Here is a 24801-nt window from a genome sequence, read left to right as displayed (position 1 = left end):
ATCTCTCAAGTAAAATTTCCTAAGCATCCAGGAAACTCCCTGAGATTTTTCATTACTGAGGAGAAACACAAAGCCTTTTAGGAGAAGCATTGCCTTCATCAGCAGCTCTCCCAAGTTCCAAAAGCTCCAAAAATGACCATAACTCTACCCTTCTTACTAGTGGGAAATCTTGGCCTAGACTGTAGTAAGAGATTGACTTGGTGTTTCTTTAATAAAACAATACCACACTTTGTTAATAACAACTGGGTCATGTCCACATCCTTGTGAGTTGGTTGTTAGGAACATGTCTGCGACTCGATGCCTGGAGCAAAATTGACCCCAACACCTAACAATAACGATGAAACAAAAGCAAATTCTAGACCAAGAGACCACATGCACACCTTGCTCATTTTTCCTAGCTAGGTAGCTTCAGGATGCAAGGACCTCCCCACACATTGCTGACGTGGCAATGTACTATACATCTAAGGTGAAAAAGCACATGGATTACATGCCACGTGGCATGCATTCTCATTGTAGACGGTGGTGGGGAGAACTTGGGCCCTTACGTGCCCCCAAGAAGAGGGTGCAAGCGATGGTTTAGCCATGCACCATTGTCGCCACTCCTCTGTCCCCACTTCCCACTCTTTTCTATGTCCCTTCTGTTTCAACTTCTCAATTTACCCATCAAAATTGTGCTAAAAGTCTCTTTCTTTTTTTTTTTCCTTTTTTTTTTTTTTCATTTTCGTTCATACTCATAAGTTTCTTTATCTTTCTATATAAAGACAAAAAATTTATAGTAATTTTTTTTCTTTATAAAATAAATAACTACTTGACGATGATGCGATGGTAGAAATACACTTGTAGATAAATATTAAAGATCTCTTATTGTATTTTAATAGAAAATAGCGTTTATTTTTTGAAAAATAGAGACTTTGAATTAAATTTTCGTTTTTACATAAATGAATTATCATTTTTACAGTGGATGTAAAAGAATTGCTAACGAATCATTACTTTTAAAAATTTTATTTGATACTAATTTTCAGAAACAAATCAGATTAAAACTATAACTGATTAGAGGTTTTTATCCTTGTTTTTATTGTTAAAGTATGCAAGAAAATATAAACGAAGGGAGCAAAACGGCATGAGTTTGGGTAACAAATGAAGCCAAGTACAAGAATGGTCTTTGGAACAGAAAAAGAAGGTACAAGAATGATAAGTGGTAACCAATGTATACATTGAACATGTGATGTGAATGTAATGGATATATACAATGACGATCCATTTGTCTCCTTCACCGCTCTCACCGTCCTTTGCCTTCCCTTCTTCTTTCTTTAATTCTATATGCTTCTTAATTTCACACATCCTATATATATATATATATATATATGTTATAGTCTTGTTTAAATTAAATATAAGTAATCGGTGAATGTTTTATTGAAATCCTATATACGTGCAGTTAATACTTATTATATATATAAAATTAAAATGAGATATTCTAATTTAACTAACATTAAGATTTTTTAGAGAGTGTTTTGTTATCCGTAAAGATTCTATCTAGTACATTCTAAATTAATTTTAAATATATATATATATAATAAACTAAAATCTAATATAATTAATTTAAAAGATTTACTAGTTTGATTGAGAGGTTCTAAGTTTGATTTTTCTTCCTCATTCTAGGTCTGCGGTTTGGTAAACTTATCATAAATAAAAATAAATAAATAAAATTATTCTCCCACTAGTTTAATCTGTAATATAAATAAATAAATAAATAAGAAAAGAGTTGTTGTGCTGGCATAAGGAAGATTTTTCTTCATGAAAATGCAAGAAGCGAAAAACATGCATATTTTACCAACTTGTGACCTTGCAAGGATACAGAAATATGACTAGTCGTCAATCTCCTTCGTAGGATAGATCTGCATAAGAATTATAAGGTCAAGAAAAGATCAACAGTTTGGTCATCACAAGACATGCATGCAGTAGCATAAATTCAAAGGACAAGGAATGGTGTTCCTCTGTAGAAACACATGGGTAGGGTAGTAGGACCTTCAATATTTCCTATGTCCCTATATTATTTTACTTCTCGATCAACTATCATGCATATATATATATTTATATATACAGTGCGAAATCTTTAATAGGGTTTTACTCTGTGCTTATGGTACATAAGAAAATTGGCAAGTGGCTTGTTTCGACAAGCTTCGTGCACACCCTTACTAATTCACCTCCTTGTTCGACGAGTTTAAAGGCGCAGCTCTCATGCCCAGTTTGTGCATTAATCGAGAATTACATCTTCTGTACTGGTCATGCCAACTTTTCTTTACATGTGTATTGCCTATAACTAATAATATAAAAGAAAAAAGTTGCAGTGCTTTAATGAGCTTAGCTTTATACCTTAATTACATCTTCTAAGAAATATTTTCATGTATTAGTACATTTAGGAACTATTTATTAAATATTGATCTTAAGCTATGATACACAAACCTAATTGTAGGTTGACTTTATTTTTAACAAGTTTAAATAAATTATACTTTGCCATCAGCTACTCTTTAATGATAGAAATTCGTCTCATCTTATCTTATGACAGAAAAAAATAAAGTGATGAATTGTACTTTAATCTAGAAAGAAAGGTTCGATATATTTTGCACCTTATAATACATCAATCACTATGCACATACTATGTGGCTTTATAAAGTGGTTATATAATTTAAAATATGTATCTATTTATAAAATATTTAAATACATTTTAATATTTGAATGTAATATTTTTTTTTTCTTTAACAAAAATTAATAAAAAGAAGAGACAAAAGAGGCCCCTCGGATATCTTCAAGTTCATTTTCAAGGTTCATTACCCAAACACAAGCATGTTCTCTAAAGGACGTCTTTCAGTTTCATACAAAACCTGCATTAAATGCACTTGTTCCTTGAAGCATTACAAATACTTACAACCCTAGCTAACTCAACTCACCAAACAAAAGTAATTCTCATATTCTCTCTCTCTCTCAGAAATTTTGCATCCAATTTTCAAGATCAATCTCTAACTATGTCTCCTCTTCTTGTTTTTCTTCTGATATGCTTTTGTACACATGCATGCAATGCTCGCCTTATAAGTGACAGGGAAAATAGAAAACCAGACTTCTTCAAGGTAAACTAATCAATCACACAGCAAGTTTTCCTAATGTATATAGTAAAATTTCTTTAATACATTTTCAGTGTTTCATAGACTTAAATTGCATGGTTTGATGCAGGGAGTAGATAAAGTAATCAATCTCCATGAGACTTCAACTCCATCCGAAATAACCTCTCCAATTTCAGAGGGCTTTGCAGCACAAGAGAGAGAAGAAGTTGGCAAGGTAGACAGGAGACTTGGTGCAAGCACTATGGAGCAAAAGAATGTGCATGGTCATTTGAAGGAACAAGGAAGCAGAAAAGTAACGGCTTCAGGTTATTTTCTAACCTAGACAAGACAAAATCACATTTTCCTAGCTCTTTTAATCTGCTACACTTTATAGTATGCAATTAGTAATCACTAAAACACTCGTTGTGGATTGAACACATTAAAATTTTTTGCAAATATATTCCGAGATACGTTAGATTGTCTGCTATATCATGCATACCCTTTAGAAAAAAACTTGCACCAAAGATATATATTGAATTGAAATGAAGTGCTGCCAGCCATGTGCCTTGGTGTAAATGGGTGCATACTATTTCATTATAACTAGTTAAATTTGTATTATAATTTTTTTCATAGCTAACTGCTAGGAAAATAAGATTATCCCAAGACATTTCATTTATCTGATAAATAAAAGTGATGCAGTATCTGATTATACAAAATATGTAATAATTATATGAAGATTTTTTTGGGGACAAAATTATATGGAGATTTTAAAAATAATATCTAATGATATAATTTTTATTCTTATTCTTTATTTTCAAAACAACAAAACTATCCATTGACTTCCTTTATCGTTGCTGTTGCTAACGATTTATAGTATACTTGTACCTGCAGGGACTGGGTTTATCATATCTACTCAGAAGGATTTGCAGCAGACAGATACAGCACAGGTATATATAAAATAATACATTTATATATATATATATATATATATATATATGTATATATATATATATGTTAGAATGGTGGTTATATATGGTTGTTAGGCAGTTATGTTTCTGGTGACGACTCATGGCCCATCTTCTTTTGCCATGTCCTTATTGAGGATGGCATGAGCAGATGTCTGTGCATGCACGATTTATATATAAGGCCATGAGGGCTTGCCTGGAAGTTGAAGAGCAGGAGTTAGAAAAATGCAGCACATTGGGTATTAGTTTGGTCCGTGACTTGCTCAACTTGTCATGTACCATGAAAACATTAGTCGGTACGACCTCTAATAAAACAACAGTATTATGATAGATTAGGTCATGGGTTCAAGACTCAGATTCTTCTTCTGAAAGTTAAAAGGTTAAAGAAAATGATAAGAAACTAGCTAACGTACGTAGCTATTGTGGAGTGCAAATTTTATGGTGCAAGAGGTCGGAGATATGGAAACCTAGTGCTTATTTTATGGTTCTTGTGTAGGGATTCAAGAGACAAGAAAGATTCATGATAGAATCAGCACCAAGTGATACTGAAGAAGCTGTAAAATCAAATGAAAATGACATTGCAGAAGATGCAGTAGTCATGGATTATGCACAGCCACATCGGAAACCACCTATCCATAATGAAAAAGCCTAGATCATATTTTCCCATGCACATGTACTCATTACTTAGTTTTCTACCTTATAAAGATGATGTTTTCTTATGAATGGCATACGATAATGTAAAAGAACATTTGTTTTCAAGAGTGCTCGTCTTATTATTATTGTCTAAAAATAAAAATAAAGATGGGATGGTGGCTTTCTTGGCTCTTATGCTTTATAAAAGCAGACTAGGAAGTTGCTGCAAATCAGTGTGAAGCTCTCTTGAATTACTATATATGATTGTTGAGTTACTACATAAAAGATTTGGTCGTAGGAAGATGATGATGGTGAATAGATGGACGATAGCCCTTATTCGTTGTATTTAGGCTTCCATATTAATGAAAGTAAATAAGAAGGGGACACACTAGACATGGATGTGTCGCCATGGTTGAAAATGTGTTTGATGTTGTTGCTGAAATGAACCAATAAATTATTTAGATTTTTTCTGGTCGATTCTTCAATTATGTAAATAGTACATTTGAATAGTATAGAGCCAATTATGATTAGCGGGATGAGACATTATATATAAAATGGTGTTATAATGAGTAATTAAATATTTAAAAAATAGAAACAGAAATGACGAAACTAATAATTTTACTCATAGAAAATTATAGAAAAAATATTATTAAAATGGACACCCGATCTACTATTTGATCAGTTTAACATCTTAATTTCGATATAATTTGATAAACACCTCAATTTGTATTATTTGTAATATCTAAACATATTTTGACATATGACTTTATTTAATATTTTCAAGTATAATTATATATGGATGTTTTAATATTTATTATAAATAAAATTTAGGTATATGTTACATTAAATTGAAAACTAGAAGTGTTTAAAAAATTATAAAAATAAAATTTAGATTTTTATTAGATTAAATTGAAAATTAAACTGATAAAGTGATTAACTGATAAAAATTTAATGTTTAAGTATGCATTATACCAAAAATGATTATCTAATTAATCATTGCATAACTACTCGGGTAATAAATCATAATATTTATCATTATCCTGGTCTTGAAAGTTAAGAACTAAATCTAATGTTACACTCACCATATAAAACTTTCACCACCGAGTGCCAAACAGGAATAGAGGGTAGCAAAGAAAAATACCGTTGTCATTTCAAACATAGGCAGTTAGGCGATGTAAGGTAATGGCTGTAAGCTTAACCAAGAAAACTCAAGTGTTCTCAGCACAGATGCTTAGAGCCATTTGTTCCAAGTTCCCACCCCGAAATAATATTTTTTGGGTGAAGTGAAAGATGGTGTTTACTAACAAGCAGGAAAAGGAAAGAAAGACGTTCCTTTGTCATCTTTTCCAACAGTAAATTTCCTCCGAAATGGTGTGCCCTCCCTATGGAGCCGATGACATTCTGAATACCACTCTGATACATTTGTATAGATGCATGTAAAGCAAAGTTATGAATTCCATTTCGTCGGTCATTCTAAATCTATTATTGGAATGAAATATTTCAATATAAAAGTATTTTGACATCACGTTTTGAATTGTTACGGATTATATATATAATTTAATTTTAAATCATTAAAATGCAACGCTGCAAAATTATTAATCATAATCTAATTAAATAATATATTGAAAAGCAATAAATACATATATACCCAACTTTTCACTGTAATAGAATTATAATAATGAAATCTCTTTTTATAACATAACTGAATAAATTATAATATATTATCTTGTGAAATAAAGCTATGGAAATTAAATTATATAAGTTTTAAATTATTATTATTAAATAATATAGGTTAGATCATATAAAAAAATTATAAATTAATAAAAAGAAAATATAGTTAAACTGTAGAGAGCAAGAGGAAAGAATAGATAAAGATAAAAAGATGATTATTTGAAGTTTTAGATTTCAATTCGTCTTTATTGATAGAAAGAAAAATGATTTAACTGTGTTAGGGTTAAGTATTATCAAACTATTTAAATCAATTTAATGATATATTTTTTTCTATAAAATTGCTTTATTTTGATCTATCTCGTTAATTTCAACCGGAATGACAATTTCGGTCCAATATCAGTCATTTCGGTCCAAAATGGTAAAAATTTTGACTGATATAGAGCAAAAAAATATTTTATTTTATTTTTCTTAATAAAATAAGACATCTCAGGGCAGAACGGAACGGAATCAATTGAAGAAAAGAGTGCTGGCTTACCGACTTAAAGAAACATGAATGTTCCAAAGGGCATTAAATTCCATCCCAGACAATATGATAGATCCTTGTTACACATCAAAGAGTTCACCGATAAAATAACTTAAAATGTGTAGCTATTTATTCAATACGTTGCAGTTACCTTTTCCTGCTAAATTATCAGCTACAAGAAGTATATAAACATCCAAATGCAATACAGATCTTCCAATTTAATGCCACAGCAAATACCAACTTGACCGCCTGAATTCTCCATAGCATAACTTGATAAAAATGCAAAATCACCATATCCTCTGGGTCCCGCAGCCCTTATCTCTGGTTTGTCGAAAATGGTCTTCATTTGGGTTAATCATGTGTTACTACAGCTGAAAATGAAAGGTCTAACAAAATTAATAAATTCTGAGGTTCTTATACCAAGCTTCAGATCAACCTCCCCTCCACCCAACCAGAAGAAATCAGGACTAAGCCTTGCAATTGCTTCATCCAAAATAACCTGCGTTCAAAAGATCCATAATCCAATTAGCAACAATGCAGTGATTTTATGTAACACTCTCTATTGCCTTCTTTTTTTCTTTGTATCATCTATGTGTGCAAACATGTGGATTCATATGCATGCGTGAATATATACATCGATATGTGTGCGCGTATGTCACACTTAGAAAGCAAAGTAATCCAAAAGTTCATAGGCAGTTCCTTGCATTTTCAAACTCTTCTGTCAAAAGCTCAGAGTACTAACATCTCTATTTCATTTGCCTTTTCTAATAACAATCCTTTCAGCCAATTACAATCATTTTTATAACATTAAAATCTTTACAATAAACATTTTGTCATGTCCCTAGACAACTGCATGGACAAAATCACAAACAGACACAAATACACATCAAACAAACCTTTTTTGTTGAAACACATGCCAAGCTCAATTCTAAGTAAACAGCCAATCTTTTTTTCAAGTGGCAGACTGGCAGAAAGCTACTAATCTTGACCACCACTGCAGTGGACCACCATAATAAAATTCCAAATTGACAGGTATAATAGTTGAAGCAATGGACCACCAGATAGCTGGCATTGTAAGTTGAAGATTTTGATTAACAGAAAAAAGTTTCAACTCATAACTTCCGATGCACATATAGATTAAGAAGTTTTCCCCCTTCTCAACAAAATGTACCAGAAACTCATTCATCAGAATCTTTTGTGTATATAAATTAGCCACATTAGCCATAAACAAGAAAAGGACAGGTATCCGCCTAGCAATAAACGCTCATGGGCCAACTTGTTCATGCTGCTTCATGCAAGACAGGACACTGTAGATGCATTGTCTGGAAAACAAGTCAAGCGCACGTGTACAGAAAAGGTACCGCTAAAAAGAAAACGAAGGTTTTAGAAGAGAAGCATCTTAAGAATTTCCATATGTTTACTGGAGCATATAAATTAATATTTCTTGATGAAAGCTCCATCCAAAATTTTCTCTTCTGCAAATTATGATAGGCTTTACAACTTAATAAAAAAAACTGTTCTCTTTCGAAAATCACCAACACATTTTATAGGAGATAATGGATCTCTGAGAATACATTGAACAATAAAAAAGGTCCAATAACAGGGGAATATTAGCAAATAAATATTTGCACTATAATGTAATGGAAAAAGCATAAATGCATTAAGAGCTATGACAGCTAAGAAAAAATAATGAAATTTTGAGTTGAGTTGACTTCTGGAATATGTAGATAGTTCCTGAATAATTGCAGTGAGAGTATTTACCGGAATGTCAGTTTTCATTCCAATACATGTCACCGCATTGTGCTCATATCCAGTCAGCTGTACAGATGTCTCCTCAGGAGCAAGCCTCACTGCATTGTTCAAAATGTCATTTGCTTCCTCAAGTAGAAAGAGAATTATGTTTGAAAGATATTTCAATCTTTGAAAAGACAAAAAAAGAAGAAATTTGCAGCTAAAATTATACTACACTATTGGGTGCAGATATATAATATGCTGGCATAACAACATAAACTTTTAAGATTGCAGGTGATTGACAGCATTCAGATGAGCTTCCACTGAATCATTTCTAACAACATTTCATTTTCTTTCTCATATCCATCATAAAGCTCCTCATTCACTATTGCACCAATGATAATTCTTGTTGCTCATCATCTTACCATCTTCTGAATATACTACTCAAGCAGTCACATCAGATCTGACTTCCGTATGTGAAGATGTGGATGTCAAAGCATCAACTAGTCATGATCATACCTAAACCTGACCTTCTCTTGCTTGCACAGTCATGTGCATATGCTCTCATTGTAACTGACAATAGGTACTCAGTGGTTAGCTATGCACATCAACAAGGGAACAATATTCTTGTGAATCAAACAAATTTATGCATGATTCTTGTCTGCATTCTGCAGGCATTTCTATAGGAGAGAGAGAGACAAGGGAATTAATATATACATCTTCCACATTTAAGATCTACTCTGCGGAAGTAATTGGAAGATGCCAGATTTTGAGAAGAAAGATTAAATGTTGGCAATTGATATTTATGATTTTTATAATAGATTTTGAGTAATAGGCCAGTAAAGTTACACCGAATGCCTTTAGAGAACCAAAAGCAAGTATAAAGAAGGATGTTTTCGTAATAAGACTGCAATCATTTAAGTATTGAGGAATCTTCCAACAAAATTTTCATACTGAAGTGCATGACAACTTACTGTTGAATTTCTTTTTAGCTATCTTGCCATCATTGAGTGCATAAAGATAGTTTTTAACAGTTTCGGCATTGAACCGAGCATTATACTGCAATAAAGCAGATGTCCAAATATAAGTAGCTGAGCACCATATTGAGTGGCGAACTGTTAGCATAAATTAGGGAAAAAGCAAAGCACCTGAACAACAACAACGTAATACTTTGAATTATTGCGATTGCTGCAATCAATTACATTGGATGGGGCCTGTGTATTTACCTGACGAAAACAAAAAACTTTAGCACAACATTCAGAAAATTTAAAGAGTAACAGTTAAAGAACTTATGGTATGAGACAAAGGAGGAGATTCGACATTGATATACTTCTAACATTTGTTTCAATGGCTGTTAACTCATATTGAAGTTGGCAATGATGATTTCATCCCAAACAACATTATTCATTCCTGCACAAATATGATATACTTTGAAAGACTAACACTATACCATGTGGATGCATGAATGACCGCAGTTTATTACAATATTAAATCCAATTAAAAATTCTTGTTACAGAATCCTACAAGTATCAATGAATTAAAAGTATAAAGAACTTACAAGTGCTAAGATCCTACCAATCAAATGGCTAGTTCTAGTCTTTTTTTTGGTAAGACCCAAGCCCAATTGTATTAATGGCGCTCTACACTCTACCCACTCTACCCATTTATCATTACCTCCCACCTTCACCAATTTATAATATAGTATTAAAGCAGATCTGACCTGTTTCTATTTCCTAGTAAATCCAGTCTTTCATTTCCCAAAGGAACACTGTTTCAAGAAGAGTTCATTTTAAGTGACAACTAGGTATTCAAGTCCCAGTTGCACTTGAAGGAAAGTGTTAGAGAATTCCACATTGCTAAAGAATCAAACGTATAAAGAACTTAGTTCAACCAACTAAGTTGCTAATTCTAGTAATTTTAGTAATGGCTAGATCCAAGCCCAATTTTATTAATATGCTTTACACTCTACCCATTTATCATCACCTCCCACCTTCAACAATTTCTAAAATCCCCAAACCCAACCCTGATGACATATTTAAAGTCTTCAGTTAACAGCGCTAAAAAAGACAGATAATGGTGGCAAAATCCCAGACAGTACTCTCTAGACAACATTAGCATGCATGTACCAAACAAAAATTACAGATGAACTTCCAAAGAATGCTCACTAGACAACATTATTCTGCATGGACCAAACAAGAATTACAGCAATGGATCTCATTATGGGAGGCCATTACATGTTATTACATTGGTATTAGACTCTTGCACTTTGCAAAATAAACTTCTACATTTAATTTCACATCCAAAAAGGAAAGCTTAAATCATTATTCACTAGAAAATGCATGTCTGGACTCTAATACTATAATTTCAACCTAAGCATTGAGGTTGACTCTTTTCTTCCTCAAATTGTATGTCTTATTTGTCCAATCCATTGCCATTTGGGATGAGATCAATTCAGAAATGGTATCACCAGTGCAAAACCAACATCACACTACACTCACAACATTATTTTCCCACCTTCCTTTCTAGTTCTCTCTATTTCTGCTCTTCTTTCCTTTGTTACCTTAGGACTCTTCTTCCCCTTACCTTTGGTCCTTGGGCTTTCTCCCCTTGTCAGTGTCCCATGGATGCTCCTTTTTATTCAGATTAAGCATGTTTATTCTGAGGTTGGGTTTTGACTTGGTCCTAAAGGACTTGTATTTTGATAATGTGATGGACTTTTCTTTTTCAATTATCTATTTTGTTTTGGGCTTCTAATCTTATGATAATCGGAATTTCTTGTTTCTTTTATGACGCACCAGTCCTAGAAATTATGGGTAATTGCTTACCACATCCTAATCTCCTAGTTTACTTATATCATATCCAGGTAGCCATAATCCAATTTTTGCACATTTCTGAGCCTAGTGCCGATATCCTAATATTACTGAAATTCAGAAAATGAAATATGTATCCCTTCTCGAGTTCATACCTTAATCCAACAGCCCAAATATTTTTCTATGCAGCTTTCTGAATCAAATTTTTTAACATCCATAACCCTTCCTTCCCTCTGCTGGTTACTATTCCTATCAGTAGATATCAAACAAAGTGCTCCCATTTTTTCTTTTTCTCTATTGAAAATTCTACATAAGAGAATAATGAAAATTCTGTATCATATCATAGAATGCATCAGTGCTGATGGGGAACCAACTCTTTCAGAAGAACTACAGAGCTGAAGTGCTATAAGTAATTCAGAAGAAATAACACATCCTAGAGTAACTGAAAAAATTGAAAAATTTGTTCTAAAAGACATTACATTTCTCCCAAATCAAACACAATAAATCAGCACAAAGTTATCATATCACAAACACAAAAAAAATTTCCTTCTTTTTCTCCTCCAAATGGATCACAAAGAGGTCCTTCAAAAGAGTGCAGATGAACCAACTGCTAGCTAAATATATCCAAACCATCTATTTCAAATATGACAAGACATGATAATATAAGAAAACAAAATGACGGCGTTGTCACAAGTCACAAGTATGATAGCGCACAATGCATAGATTGCTTATATGGCCTCCAAACTTGCAACAGATTACAAGTATTAATCCCATAAAGGACCACAGATGACAGAAAATGCATACTTTAGAAAAACTTCTTTAATCTTCCAATTGGGAGTGGCTCGAGAAAAGTGGTTCAACTATGGTTCATACAGAAGATAAGCTTAAAAATTCCTACAAGAAGAAAAAAAGGGTCATTCAAATTCTCCAATCAGATCACAAACAAAAATGTGAAAATATAAGATAAGTTATGGAAAGCGAGTGTCATTAGGAGTTCTTAAGGAATGACAGTCCTAGAAGTGCCATAACAGCAATTTTTCTTTTATTGTCTATACTTAAAAACTTAAATTTGGACTCCATATTGTAGCCAACTAGAAAATGTAATTCACCATATTAGCACGTACATTATATCAGATCATAAAAAATATCCCCATTTTTGCAACAATCTTTGGCACATTATCATAATGATTTCCGTCCTTTCTGTATCTAAAACTGGACCATACAACAGTTATCAGATTGTATCAGTTCCTTCAATCTTTGCCGACAAGGTCAGAAGAAAATATCAAATTTCACACATGTTGTCTTTTTCTAACTTCAAAGTTCATTGCAATCTCTAAATGAGGCAACTCAGCATCCACATATAGCACCATTGTTTAGGTCTTGTTAGGAACAAATCATTTGGAAAATTTTGATGGAATTGAATTCTTGCAAAATCATGCTCATTTCTTTAAAATGCCTTGTTTTAAATTATAAGAACCATGAGGTTTACGAACAGGAGAACTGTCTGAATGTAAATTCTTGGGTATGGAATCACACTTGGATTTGTCGATTGCTACCTTACTAATTTTATCCACTTAAGCAAACAACACTTAAGCAGCCATTTCTCCAGTTAGCACGTGGAAATTCAAGATTTTAATCAAACATTATGTTTAACCTTACTCTTGAGCTTAAAACATTTAATAGAATGAAATAGCCTATCAAAATTTTAATGAACAATGACTTACCAAAACGATGCTTTTACACAGGTGATCAACAGAGGCAGCACATAAAACGTCTCGCCGTGCGTCCAGAGACCAGTCGTAATAATTTGAGGGAACTCTTTTGAATACGAAGTCATTTACGCCGTTGGATTTAAGAATCGCGGAGAGGCGAGCTTCAGTATCGTTTCCGCCACAGTTTACGTTGCGAGATGAGGGAGTAAGAGAAGTAAAAACGCTGTCGTTTTTATGGAGGAGCGAGCGCTCTAGCATTGATATTCGATGGAGGATTGAGGTTTGGACTCGCTCCAGCTCAGCTACTTCTGCTTCCATTTTTGCCTCTCGCCAATGAGAGATCACAAGTTTGTTGGTGTTTTATGAAAATCAAAATTCATACTCGAGCACCTCAAATTCTCGTGTATTCAGAATTAAGTTTCTCAACTTTATTTTTATATAATTGAGTTCTTTGACTTCCAATTTTGTTAGAACGTTAATGGACTTCTACACCATTAAAAAATCAGATTCTTTACATAAATACTTTTTTATAAAAATAATTACATTTTTACTTCAAGAAAAAACTTACAAAAACATTCAATATATTTATAAAAATACACTTAAGTCAAATATCTTAAATTAAAAAATCTTTAAAAAAATCACACATCAACTAAAGTTAATAAAGAATCAATAAAATTATCTAGTAATAAAAAAATATTAACCAAATTTAAAATCAATAAATAAAATTTAAATTTAAATAAATATAAATTAGAGAATAAATAAAAATCAACAAAATATAACAAAACATAAACCATGGCCCTCAAATGTCAACAAAAAAACCATTTAACTAATAAAATATCTTAAAGTTTAAATTTTTTTAATGATAAGTTCAAGAGTATTTTAGTAATTTTATATCTATTTCTTAAGAATTTATTCGGATATTGATAAATATTTTAATCCTTAAATATCTTTGATGGGTTAATTATTTTAATATATACGGGAGTGTTATTTCAATTTTATGAATTTAATACATTATAATTACTTCGTAATGTCGTAACCTTTTACTATTATTTTAATTAATATTATTAATTTTTTTTAGATTATTTAAGTTAATGTTTTTATTTTCTTTTAGTTTCATAATTAGTCTTATTGATGCATGTATGCATGATTTTATTTTTCTTACTATTTTAAATTTTGTCTTGATTTAATTCAATTTAATAGATAAATATATATTATTTATTATTTTAGGATGATTTTAAATTTATAAGACATCCTAAATTTTTTTATTCTATTAAGAATGAATTTAGAAATTTATATCAGTCGCATATTCTATATATAGATATATAATTATTCTTTATACGAGATATAAATTATTATTATAAAAATTATTTAGCAAATTAGTATATAATATATTTTATTAAATATATTTAGTTATTTTATATGTATTTTTTATATAATAAAAATGGTCTAATCACAAATTAAATTCTGAATTTTAAAATTTTTAATAATTTTAATTGTTTCAAAATTTTAAAACAAGTATCCATTCTTTAGTTTGTTTCCAAAAGTACTTTTTAATGATAATTTTTAAAAATTTCATGGTAAAAAAAATAACGTGAGAAGTCGATTGTGTTTACTAAAAGAATAATAATTATGAATTAACAAAGATGATTTATCCTAAACTTAATAGTGTGACCATTAAAAATTTCATCTATGTGCATCTTTTCATATATTTTACATCTAAATACAACAAACTTTTTATTTAGTCATTAATTTTTATGTTAGTAAGCATTAGTATGCTTAATTGATTTGCCATATCTTTTTCTTCATTATAAAATTTTAGAAAATTATTACCAAAAGACATTTTTAAAAATAAATTGAAAGTATAGATATTTAATTTAAAATTTTAAAATAAATAGTTAAAATTATTAAAAAATATAAGTTCAAAATCTAATTTGTAACTAGACCAATAAAAATCTATAAGTTATTATGTACTTTATAAACCTAATAGATAAGTTAATTTTAAATAAAGTTACTATTTTTTCAGTTTTATTTTAATGAATCATTGCTAGCCGTAAGTTTTATATGTTTATTTTATCTACTTGTAATTTTTAAGATTTTTTATTATCTATAAGTATATGTTTTTAATTGAATAATTATAGTTTATTTATTTATTTACTTTAAATTATCTAATTTCACTACTAAAACTTAGTAATTATTTAATAAAACATATTAAAATAAAATCTGCAAGCTAATAAATAAAAATATGAAAAAAATTTCAACATCAAAGTTTCAATAAGTTTTCTTGAGTTTTAATCTTATAATTTAATTTTAAGTAACCAGTAATTAAAAATTAATTCTTGTTATTCTTTGAAGGAAAAATATGATAAAGAAAAAAGGGAAATACAAAAGAAAAGCTGCACTTTAAACTTTTACGATAAAAGAAATAAAACATTAACATAAAATAATAAATAATAAATAAATATAAAAAATTAAATCATGTTTCTTTCATGTTGGTTACTAATTGACTTTATTCACTAACAATAGAGTAACATATAAATTCAATTTACAATAAAATATAATTACACACTCAAATTTATATATGTATATTTTAATGTAATAATTATAGTATAAAAAGAATTGACAACTTAATTGAAATATAATTTACTAGAATCCCTTTAATAAAGTATTAATATATATATATATATGTACCAATAGAATAAAACCAAAAGTATTTTACTTTTAGCTTAATTATCAATTAATTTTCAAACTTTTGTGCTTTTAACAATATTATCTAATTTTTTCATTATTTGCAAAATCATACTACTTTTAATTTCTTACAAAAATACTTTTCGATGACATTTTTTGAATTTTGACATTGAAAACGATTACATGACAAACTTACTGTGTTTCTTTTATTAAAGAAAAAGTAAGTCAACAAAAAAACTTGTTGACTCACCCAAACATTGTGTTTTATTTATAAAAATAAGGCAAAATCAATTTCAAATATGGAATCCATCTTCTATTCTTCCAAAAATTCCTCATCTTCTTAATTTGAGTTTTAGGGTTTTGAGAAAAAGAAAGAGAGATCAAGAGATTTAATAATTGAAACTTGAGGATTATCAAATGTCGATAGGAAGCATCCTTCCTTCTTTTCCACAATCATATTAGACCATTTTCTTCCTTTTCTGCCACCATCCTCACCTTCACTGCCATAAAATCTTCTGCCATTCAATGTTTACAAGTTACAATCCCATCTAACTTCATCCCAAAATCTTTCGATAAAGTTCATTTTACTTGGAATTTGATCTATTTTATAGTGTAAGGCATGAGATTATATATATTTGCATTCTTTGGATGTGTATAGGTCTTTGAACGAGAAATTTAGGCAAGTACGACATTGTCGTTTTGAATAGAATATAATTTTAGTTGTTTATATTTAGAATAGAGGCTCTAGCCTCGAGAACATGCCGATCCACTTCAGTATGTTAGGGAAGAAGAGTTTCATACCGCCAAAGGTGTTAAAGTGTGTGACCAAAAAAAGATTTGGGACAAGCTTCATATGTAGAAGTATCTATTTTCTCAGCTTTGTTGAGTAAAGATTAGAGAAAAGAATTGAAGTAACCATAGAGATGATTGTAGTCTTTTTTTTTTTTTTTTTTATTACAAAAGGAGAAAAATTAAAGTGTGGATAATTGGTTTTTCTGGAATTGCTGGTAAGCCAAGTATGAGAACAGAGCAAGTTGAAATAATACCTATTTTGCAATCCACTGGATTAGTACCACATAACACTTAGTACCTGAGTTGAATGGATGGAGATAAGAAAGAACTTGTCGTTTGTGAGGTCTAAAGAGGGCATACAAGTACCAATAATATTTTTTCAGTTATCCACAATTAAGAAAATAAGAACTTTAAAAAAGAGGTAGATAGATTCATGTCAAAATACTTCCATCTCTTTTTTTTTTTAATAAAATAAAATAATATTTATATATTTATATATAAATATATTGAATTTATTAATATTTATATAATTAAAATAAAATAATTATTATATTTAAACTTAAAAACTCTATTAATATTTAAAAGAAAACATAATATATAAACTTTTGAAAGAAAATATACATATTAAATAACTTATCCAATGCAAAAATATACTTAAAATTCTCATGTATAATCATGGTATTTTAATATTTCTTGCCAATATTAATACCTTTAGAATTACAATAATTTGAATTCTATATTTTATTAGTACTATTTATTTGCATTTAGTTTTTTCTTATTGTTTTGTTGTTCAAATTATTATAATCAAACTGTATGTTAAATAATCATATATTAAATAATTAACAAACATATAACACAATTTCTTGACATCGTCATATTTTGCTAATTGTGTATTTCTTCTCATAAGTTTTAATTTAATTCCTTTTAGAGCATCACATAACTATTGATTTTAATGTTAAATAATTAAAAAAACATAACACAATAGTTGACATCATTATATTTTACTAATCGTGTATTTCTTCTCATAAGATTTAATTTAATTCTTTTTAGTGCATCACATAACTATTTACATTTTATTTAAATAATAAAAATAAATAGTTCTAAATAATTAAACTCATTATTGTTCATCTAAAAATAAATTATTTACTTGATATAAAATAATACACGTTTGAGTATTACTCCTCATATTCATGAATTTGTGAACCATATTATTAAGTGTTAAATATATAAATTGATATAAATTTACATTTTAATGAAATCTATTATTTTTTAGATAAAATATGCGTGCCATATAATATTAACTCAATTAAGGTTAAATAAAAATTCAAAGGAATATAGAGTCAATACTTAGTTTTTATATATAGCGAGTTTTCAAAATAACTCGTTATAATAACTTATTATTGGTGTCTCAAGATAACAAATATTTCCATAACAAAACTTAACTCTTTATATATAAATTATTCTAAACATTATTAATAGTTAAGTAGTTCTAGATTGCGATTGTATTTTTTCAATGTTGGATCTTCATTTTTATAGAATATTTTAATATTTATAGTTTAATTATATTTGCACATGACTTATAAAATTATTAAAAATAGAATCATTTATAAAATTGCTAATTTATTATAAATTATTAATGAGTAATATATGATAAATTTTTAATTAAATAATAATTTTTATTCTGATAATAAGAATTTTTTTATTTTATATCTTCATATTAATTTAAATAATATATTAACTATAACAACTTCTTATTCCAAATTAAACATATGCATAACATAGGTATTATAGAAATTTAATGAGTGGGAGAAGGTGCAATTTTGCCCTTAATGATTTGGTCAAAGAGTAGATTAGTCCTTTGTGGGCAGTGATTTTAAACGCATATCCAAGTATTTATAGCGACTATAGTATTATAAGGCTTTTTAACTTAATAGAAAATACGCTAACTAGTTACAAAGACTAGCACAAAGTTCTCACACACATGCTGTATGTATCTGATCGACCACATTACAATATATTCCAATGTGCAGAATATAAGTCCTCTTTAATATGGAGGCAAATCTAAATAATTAATTAATATTATTTTATTAATTACAAAAATAAAGGGATCTCTAAGAGAAATTTAATAAGTAGCTTTATCGCTTCATGCTAGATCATACTCTTTATTCTATCTATTTATAATCTATAATATATATAAAGCACGAAGAGAAGATGAAAATTTTTAAACTGACTGAAATACTCTTGTTAATTTTATCGTGATTCTATATATAATTAATTTAAAATTTTCTAATCCTAATAAAATTAATTAATGATTAAACTAATCTACTTCAATCATAATTCCATAATAGTTTTATATACATAATTCTATAAGAATTGATGATTACTATATATTACACTTAATATATATTTATGATAGAGTTCAAGATTTTCAAATTTTTTTATTAATTTAAAATTAATTATTTTTTTATATTCTTTAATAAAAAGTCAATTATTTTTAAATAATTAAAATTTTAATTTTATTTTATTAATATATTAATTCGTGTATTCTTTATTATTATAATACTTCATCAATATATTTATTTACTATTTAATATTATATTACAAATTACTCTATTAAATAAAATCTAATATTATAATTTTTATAATAATAACAACTTCCACATATAACCGCAGGTCACGTGATATTAATAATAGAAGAAGATTAAAGTGTACCCTACCCTGCGACAAAAAGGGCTTTAGCACGTGGTTCTATTAGAGTAGTAAAGGAATATTGTGGGTATCAACAATGCGCGTTATTGACCTTTTCCAGATATGTTTTTTATTTTATTTCCCTTGTGGACATGTAATTACCTTTTGTACCCTGTCGCTGTATTTGCAGAAATGAAGAAACCTTGTGAGATAGAATGTTCAAAACAGAGTAATTTTCCACAATAATGTTGATGGATTCTTGTGGTTCTTTCTAAAGTCATAACACTGTGTTAAGGAAGACGCAAACCTGCTCCCTTATTACAATTATTGCTATTAAGGCTACATTATTTTTTATTTTATTTGTAGACACTATAAACCTTTGTATTTTTATCTTTATTAATATTAATTTTTCTTTGACAGTTTTTAAACATATGCATACAAGTATGAATAACTATTATAATTAATTTAGTCGCATTGCACTGTTGTTCTTTTATTTTGATGATATTAAGCTCTTGATTTGGATTTTAAATTCTTCTCAATTATGTATATAATTCATTTTTATAAAATAAGTGTATGTAATTATAATTAAAAACCAAAAGGGTTACCTGTAAATAATAACAAAAAAGTATAACTTATAACTCTTATTAGTTATATAAGATTATTATTTTAATAAAGAACATGAATAAGATACAAACTATTTCTTTTAAGAGAAAACTTTCATTAATTGGAAAACACTCTAATAGCTTTCTCAACTAACTATATCCTAAACCAATAAATTAAAGGGATAAGATGTTATTATTTAATAATTTTTAGTATATATTTCTTTTCAAATAAAGAGATATATAGTTATAAATAATGATAACAAATATATTTTTTTATTAAAAAAATTTCATTTTTTAAGAATTTAGCCATTTTTACACCGACCAATCATTATTATTATGTTTTTTTATATCTAATAACATAAATTTAGAGCTTGACAATTTATGATTTTGATGCTTGACCGTCAAGTTGCAGTTTAAGAAGTCACTGACTAATTGAGATTAATTTCATAGTCAAAATTTGAGTTGGTAAGTCGTAATCTCGTATTATCAAACACGAACAATATAATAATGATGGTTAATTGAAATGAAAATGTCTAAACTCTTATGAATTCGACACTTTTTAATAACGAAGTATCTCTTTTGTTATGATTTTTAACCATATATCTTTTTATTTGGAAAAAAAAGAAATCATATATTAAGAATTGTCAAATCGCAAAATTATACAGTATTTTTTGTATTTATTCCTAAATTACCAATTAAAATATATGCTGAATCAAAAGAGATAGAAATATTTATAACATATAGAATCTGAAGTTTCATCGTAGATTGTTTTTGTTACATATTTTCATAGATTAATACATATTACTAATGTTAGAAATCTATCAAGAAAAAGATGATCCGCATCTTAGTTAGGCAAGGAGATGATGAGAGAAATGTTTAATTTCTTAAACTCTAAGTTTATTTTAGTATAAATTTTCAAATTCAGTTGGTTAAAAATAAAAAATATAAGAATCCAATAAGCAAAGTTTTGTTTTTTTCTTTTAAGAAAAAAAAAAAGGAAACCAGAAACTAAATTATGCATTTTGCTTTGTTACACAGATGCTTTGTGAAAAGAGAAAGGTTAATGTGAAAAAGACAAGTAAACATAAAAGAAATAAATGTGGATAAAATAAGAATTTGGGGATCAATGTCAAAACACATAATAAAGGGTTAAATATGCGTTTTTTTGTTTTGTTTTCCTTGGGTTAATTGTCATCAGTGATGCTAATTAACGGAAGACCGCGGCGCTGCTGCCCATAGATTTTGGCTTTGCTTTTGCGTTAACACCAAGTAGTAGAAAAAGCAAAATACACTTTTTGTACCATTTCCAATAAAAGTGAAAGCCACCGACACGTTCCGTGGAGGGGGAAATTCAACCCTGCGGATCAAACGAACATCCCAGCCCTCGCTTGCATTGCGGACCTGATCCAATGGTGAGCAAACCCTGTACATGTGAAACGTTATAATTTCTGTTGACAGGTATTAGCAGACTAGATTAGTGGTCTTGACCTGGAAATTACAAGAAAAGCTGGAAGGATTCCAACTCCAGGCGCATCTGAAGTGCGTGAAATTCTGCCATTCCAGCTAATATGGTGTTCCAATTTTCCTGCATGTCAACATAGTTAAGTTATCAAATGGATTGAGTGGCAGTTTTTTACTCCCTGAACTTGTTGATGAAGTCCAAGTTACCCCAAAATCAAATGTCTATCCAAATTACTCGGAAATTTGCAAAATTAGGCAACTAAACCCCAAATTTAAGAGAGTGCATTATACACATGTTTCAGCAAGTGAGATACATTTAAGATATTAAGATATATATAGTAAAATATTATTTGAGATTTATTTTTTTCCTAAATCTTGTTCTTGTTTTTCTTCTTCTCCTTTACTTTCTTATATTACACGTACAATATGTAAATTTATATTGAATAAATTAACATAAAATGGCCCCTCAAGTTTGGCCTATGTATCACTATTATTCATAAATTTTAAATTATATAATTAAACTCCTAAATTTTAATTGGGATATCATTAAACTCATTTCCGTCAAACTCCTAAATGTATAGATTTGTTTGCCACATCAACATATTCTTCCTTATGCAATTTGAGACCCTTGCCTAAGGAAGATTTGGAAGATTTACATTTCCACCATCATCTATCGCAGCAACTAACAGGCACGTCCTACACTTGTCGGTTTAATGTTTATATCACGGCCCCCCGTTGCCTAAGCATGATATGTCATTTAAAATAAAAAAAATTAATTATATGGCAATGCCACATTATCTTTCCGTTTGTGTATTAAACGGATATCAACAAAGAATTTAGTTATACCTCAATTAAAATTTAAGAAATTTAGTGTTACAAATTAAGATATGAAATAATAGCAATACATATAGCAAAGTTGAGGGACTGTCCATATAATTTACCCATTTATCAAAGAAAATTGTGAAGTACAAGTCCTTTTAATTTGCAAGCTTCTCAATCCATTTTTCTAATATAGAATCATAGAGAATTTTCCATCATTTTGAAGAAGTTCTTTTTTTTTTTTAATCATTGGTACAGTTGATCTTAACGGTGTTGAGTTCGATAAAATCACTTCATTTTAACAAGAACTCTGCGGAAATATTATCGATTGACTATTAGAATCACAACTGCTGATCACATGCATTTGGATTGTGGTCTTCGATATTTGATTTTAATTTGTATTTTGCATGGTTGATGTTAATCTGATTTATGGGTTGTTTCTTTATTTCAAAGTATTTTTCTTTATCGTGTTTTGGCTTTACTTTGTCTAATTTTTATTTTATGAAATTTTGATTGTTGGTGATTTCAGAAGAGCACAAGGCAACGGTCACGACAAAGGCAGTGGCTGTTAGTGGAGGGAGAAGGAGGAAAGAAAGAGGGCAATGATGATGGTGATAATATTGTATAGATGGTGGAGATTCGGACAGTAGTAGAGGAAATGAGTGAGATGGAACATAGAAATAAATTTTTGACAAAAGGTTTCATTTCATGGCTTGAAGATAAATATGAGAAAAGTACTGCAGTCAAACAAAAAGTATATATTTATTTAATTTACTTGTAATTTGTTAATCAACCAGAAATGTAAGCTACGATGCAAGATCCTCTTTGTGAGCTTTGCATTTAATGTTTCCTTGTGATGCTTTAATACGAAGAATTGTATTAATGGTGGTGAATTAAGCTAATTTCACTCTTAGTACTGTACGAATTGCATCCATGAGTTTCTAGGTTGAGAATGACAACTCCAATTTATTAGATAAAAAAAATAAAATAGTAAGATCACTTCATCTTTCTGTCCAAATCTTTATCTTAGCAAAGGCATTTTTTTTGCAAATTTTTATCGATGAGACCGTAATTCATTTTTGCATTATTTGTTATGGAATGGGTTCAGATTTTATAAGTAAGTATTAATAGAGAGAAATAAAGAAGACAAAAAAAGGATAAATTGAATGTTAGCAAGAGAAAATAAGAAAAAGGAAGAGTATACTTTACATTTATTTTTATATTTTTAACCCTATAATTTTAACGGTGTTAAAATTATTGTTACATGATCCTGATTTGATAATATAAGACCATATTTGATCAATAAAAAAAATAAAATTCTAATGTAATAAAATGGTAAACATTAGAGTCATATTTGAGCTTTGAGCTTTTTTCTTTCTTTCATTATTTCTAGTTGATTTTTTAAGAATGAGCACAACTTTTAGTGACGAAAGAAAAAGAAGAAAAGGCGACATTGGAAGAAATCTGTTTATTATTTTAATCCTAAATTTTTTAAATTTTAATATTTTATTATGTAAATTAACTCGATTTTCTCGCACCTTATTTTAAGGTTTCATAAAGAGGTTAATTTTCTATCTTTTGTAAAGATCCTGGATAATTTGGCTAAAAATTTGATTTTCGGATAAATTAGACTTCTCCAACAAGTTTAGGGCGCAAATTGCTATTTGAGCCGTTTCCAAACTTAAACTTTTTCCGTATGTATTGTCACAGTCTGCAAGTTTCCCCTTCTCGCACGAAAGTTCAAAGGCCCGATAAGCCTTTAGAGTTCGCTAGAAAGTAAGGGAGGATTCTAGAACATTCTAGAATCATCTGGAAGAATCTGGAAGCATCTGGAACATTCTAGAATAATCTAGAAGCATGTAGAATATGTAGATAAGTATGGAATTGTGTAAAACATTTTAGATACTTAATTTTAGCCATTAGATCAAATGTATTCTCACCGTCCTTTGAGGAGGTGGAGGCCCATATACAGCTTAGAGATTTCATTTGTAATCATCAAGCAAATCAAGTAAAAGAGTAAGAAAGCTCTCTTTACAAAAGCTCTCCAAGTTGTCTTTAGCTCTCTTTTGTTCTTCTTGCCATCTTAGTTAGCATTTTACCTAGCATTCGAAGAGTAAGGCTGATTAGCTTACTTTTCTGCGAGAAGAAAGTAGCTAGTGCCACATGGTTCGTTGGTAGAAAGGCCAAGCCCGTGACAGTTGGTATTAGAGCAAGGTCAGCACGATCCTTGAAATGGCAAAGATATCAGGAGCAAGTGAGGCTACCAGAGTTACCGAGGAGGTAAGGCCAACTCATAGTGAGTCTGTGAAGGACCAACCAGAAGCGTCCAAGCTACCCAGGAAGGAGAGAGGAAGGTCAAGGGACGTTATGTCTGACATGGATGCTAGGCTAGCCAAGATAGAGCTAGCTGTGGTTGAGGGACAAGATACATTCGGGGACTTAGAGCAATGAATCGAGGAGCTCGAGAATGGGAGAGAAGAGCTTCAAGAAGGGATGCAAGCTGCCTTGAATGAGAGGATGTCCAAGTGTCAAGAATAAGCCAAGACCATGGAGAAAACTCTCCTTGCCGAGGTTGCGACGTTAAGGGAGACGCTCGATGGTATGGTTGCTA

At 29.6% G+C, this 24801-nt stretch overlaps 2 protein-coding genes across 4 annotated transcripts; one reads left to right on the top strand and one right to left on the bottom strand.

The window, feature by feature from the left end:
* The first annotated feature begins 2937 nt into the window (after nucleotides 1-2937).
* LOC8276939 lies at nucleotides 2938-5167 on the top strand. Its single transcript, XM_015723406.3, has 4 exons — nucleotides 2938-3125; nucleotides 3229-3424; nucleotides 3990-4045; nucleotides 4560-5167. The coding sequence occupies exons 1-4, from the start codon at nucleotides 3024-3026 to the stop codon at nucleotides 4713-4715; spliced, it is 510 nt and encodes a 169-aa protein (XP_015578892.1). The 5' UTR covers nucleotides 2938-3023; the 3' UTR covers nucleotides 4716-5167.
* Nucleotides 5168-6878: 1711 nt separating this feature from the next.
* On the bottom strand, nucleotides 6879-13615 carry LOC8276938. Of its 3 annotated transcripts, none has more exons than XM_048374835.1 (6): nucleotides 13156-13615; nucleotides 9770-9847; nucleotides 9596-9680; nucleotides 8652-8740; nucleotides 7311-7389; nucleotides 6879-7230 (listed from the first exon to the last, which is right to left on the bottom strand). In XM_048374835.1, exons 1-6 carry the CDS (start codon nucleotides 13459-13461, stop codon nucleotides 7178-7180), a joined length of 690 nt encoding a protein of 229 aa, XP_048230792.1. In that variant the 5' UTR covers nucleotides 13462-13615; the 3' UTR covers nucleotides 6879-7177. The 3 variants fall into 3 exon arrangements, with proteins under 3 accessions (XP_048230792.1, XP_015578887.1, XP_002525905.1); XM_015723401.3 differs by having other exon boundaries at nucleotides 6879-7211; XM_002525859.3 differs by having other exon boundaries at nucleotides 6879-7389; nucleotides 13156-13610.
* Nucleotides 13616-24801: the final 11186 nt, after the last annotated feature.

The sequence above is a fragment of the Ricinus communis genome, chromosome 5 (genome assembly GCF_019578655.1).
Source record: "Ricinus communis isolate WT05 ecotype wild-type chromosome 5, ASM1957865v1, whole genome shotgun sequence".
Taxonomy (NCBI): domain Eukaryota; kingdom Viridiplantae; phylum Streptophyta; class Magnoliopsida; order Malpighiales; family Euphorbiaceae; genus Ricinus; species Ricinus communis.
This window is presented reverse-complemented; position numbering and strand designations above follow the sequence as displayed.

Coding starts and splice junctions, on each gene's coding strand:
- LOC8276939 (XM_015723406.3), top strand. CDS start 3,024: ATGTCTCCTCTTCTTGTTTTTCTTCTGATATGCTTTTGTACACATGCA. Junction 3,126..3,228: donor GAAAACCAGACTTCTTCAAG/GTAAACTAATCA, acceptor GGTTTGATGCAG/GGAGTAGATAAAGTAATCAA. Junction 3,425..3,989: donor CAGAAAAGTAACGGCTTCAG/GTTATTTTCTAA, acceptor TTGTACCTGCAG/GGACTGGGTTTATCATATCT.
- LOC8276938 (XM_015723401.3), bottom strand. CDS start 13,461: ATGGAAGCAGAAGTAGCTGAGCTGGAGCGAGTCCAAACCTCAATCCTC. Junction 9,848..13,155: donor TGTGTAAAAGCATCGTTTTG/GTAAGTCATTGT, acceptor TGTTTTCGTCAG/GTAAATACACAGGCCCCATC. Junction 9,681..9,769: donor ATTACGTTGTTGTTGTTCAG/GTGCTTTGCTTT, acceptor GCTTTATTGCAG/TATAATGCTCGGTTCAATGC.